The 969-nt window shown below is 43.7% G+C and overlaps 1 protein-coding gene across 1 annotated transcript in view; it reads left to right on the forward strand.

Moving 5' to 3' along the window:
* The window catches only part of LOC110459001 (phosphoinositide 3-kinase adapter protein 1-like), a gene marked incomplete at its 5' end in the record, with an annotated part of 4,874 nt that extends 3,943 nt beyond the window's left edge, over positions 1–931 (forward strand). The window contains one exon of the mRNA XM_021511019.1: positions 818–931. Within this exon, the coding sequence (XP_021366694.1) occupies positions 818–904 (87 nt within the window). The remainder of the gene's footprint in view (positions 1–817) is intronic.
* Between the last annotated feature and the right edge of the window lie 38 nt (positions 932–969).

Genomic DNA, 969 nt, shown 5'->3' on the forward strand with positions numbered 1-969 from the left:
ATGTCAGAATATAGCTACCTACTCCTACCCTGTGTGACTGTGTAGGCTATCAGGATATAGCTACCTACTCCTACCCTGTGTGACGTTGTAGGCTATCTGGATATAGCTACCAACTCCTACCCTGTGTGACGGTGTAGGATATCAGGATATAGCTACCTACTCCTAACCTTGTGTGACAGTGTAGGTTGTCAGGATATAGCTACCTACTCCTAACCCTGTGTGACGGTGTTGTAGGCTTTCATGATAAAGCTACCTACTCCTTACCCTGTGTGACGGTGTAGGATATCAGGATATAGATATCTACTCCTTACCTTGTGTGACAGTGTAGGTTGTCAGGATATAGCTACCTACTCCTAACCCTGTGTGACGGTGTTGTAGGCTTTCATGATAAAGCTACCTACTCCTTACCCTGTGTGACGGTGTAGGATATCAGGATATAGCTACCTATTCCTACTCATGTGTGACGTTGTAGGCTATCTGGATATAGCTACCTACTCCTACCTTGTGTGACGTTGTAGGCTATCTGGATATAGCTACCTACTCCTACCTTGTGTGACGTTGTAGGCTATCTGGATATAGCTACCTCCTCCTACCCCAGTGTGACAGTGTAGGGTGTCAGGATATAGCTACCTACTCCTACCCCTGTGTGACTGTGTAGGCTATCTGGATATAGCTACCTACTACTACCCTTGTGTAATGGTATAGGATGTCGTCTTTCTGCAGGTTTTATGCTTCGACTTCCGACTCTGTTGACGCTGTAGTAAGATGTATATTTCTATTTTATTTTATTCTAAGTATCAGTATATTTTTTTTTCAGCTACTCGATAATTGTGTAATAGAGCGAAGAGGTTCTCGAGGTAAGCATGTATACACTTGTTATGTGTGTAGACCAGTAAACAAGTGATGCATGTAGATTGGGAAAAATGATCAAATGGAAATGACAGTTCTGCCCCAGCCCGTCCCTCCTTT

The sequence above is a fragment of the Mizuhopecten yessoensis genome, unplaced genomic scaffold (genome assembly GCF_002113885.1).
Source record: "Mizuhopecten yessoensis strain PY_sf001 unplaced genomic scaffold, ASM211388v2 scaffold9899, whole genome shotgun sequence".
NCBI lineage: Eukaryota > Metazoa > Mollusca > Bivalvia > Pectinida > Pectinidae > Mizuhopecten > Mizuhopecten yessoensis.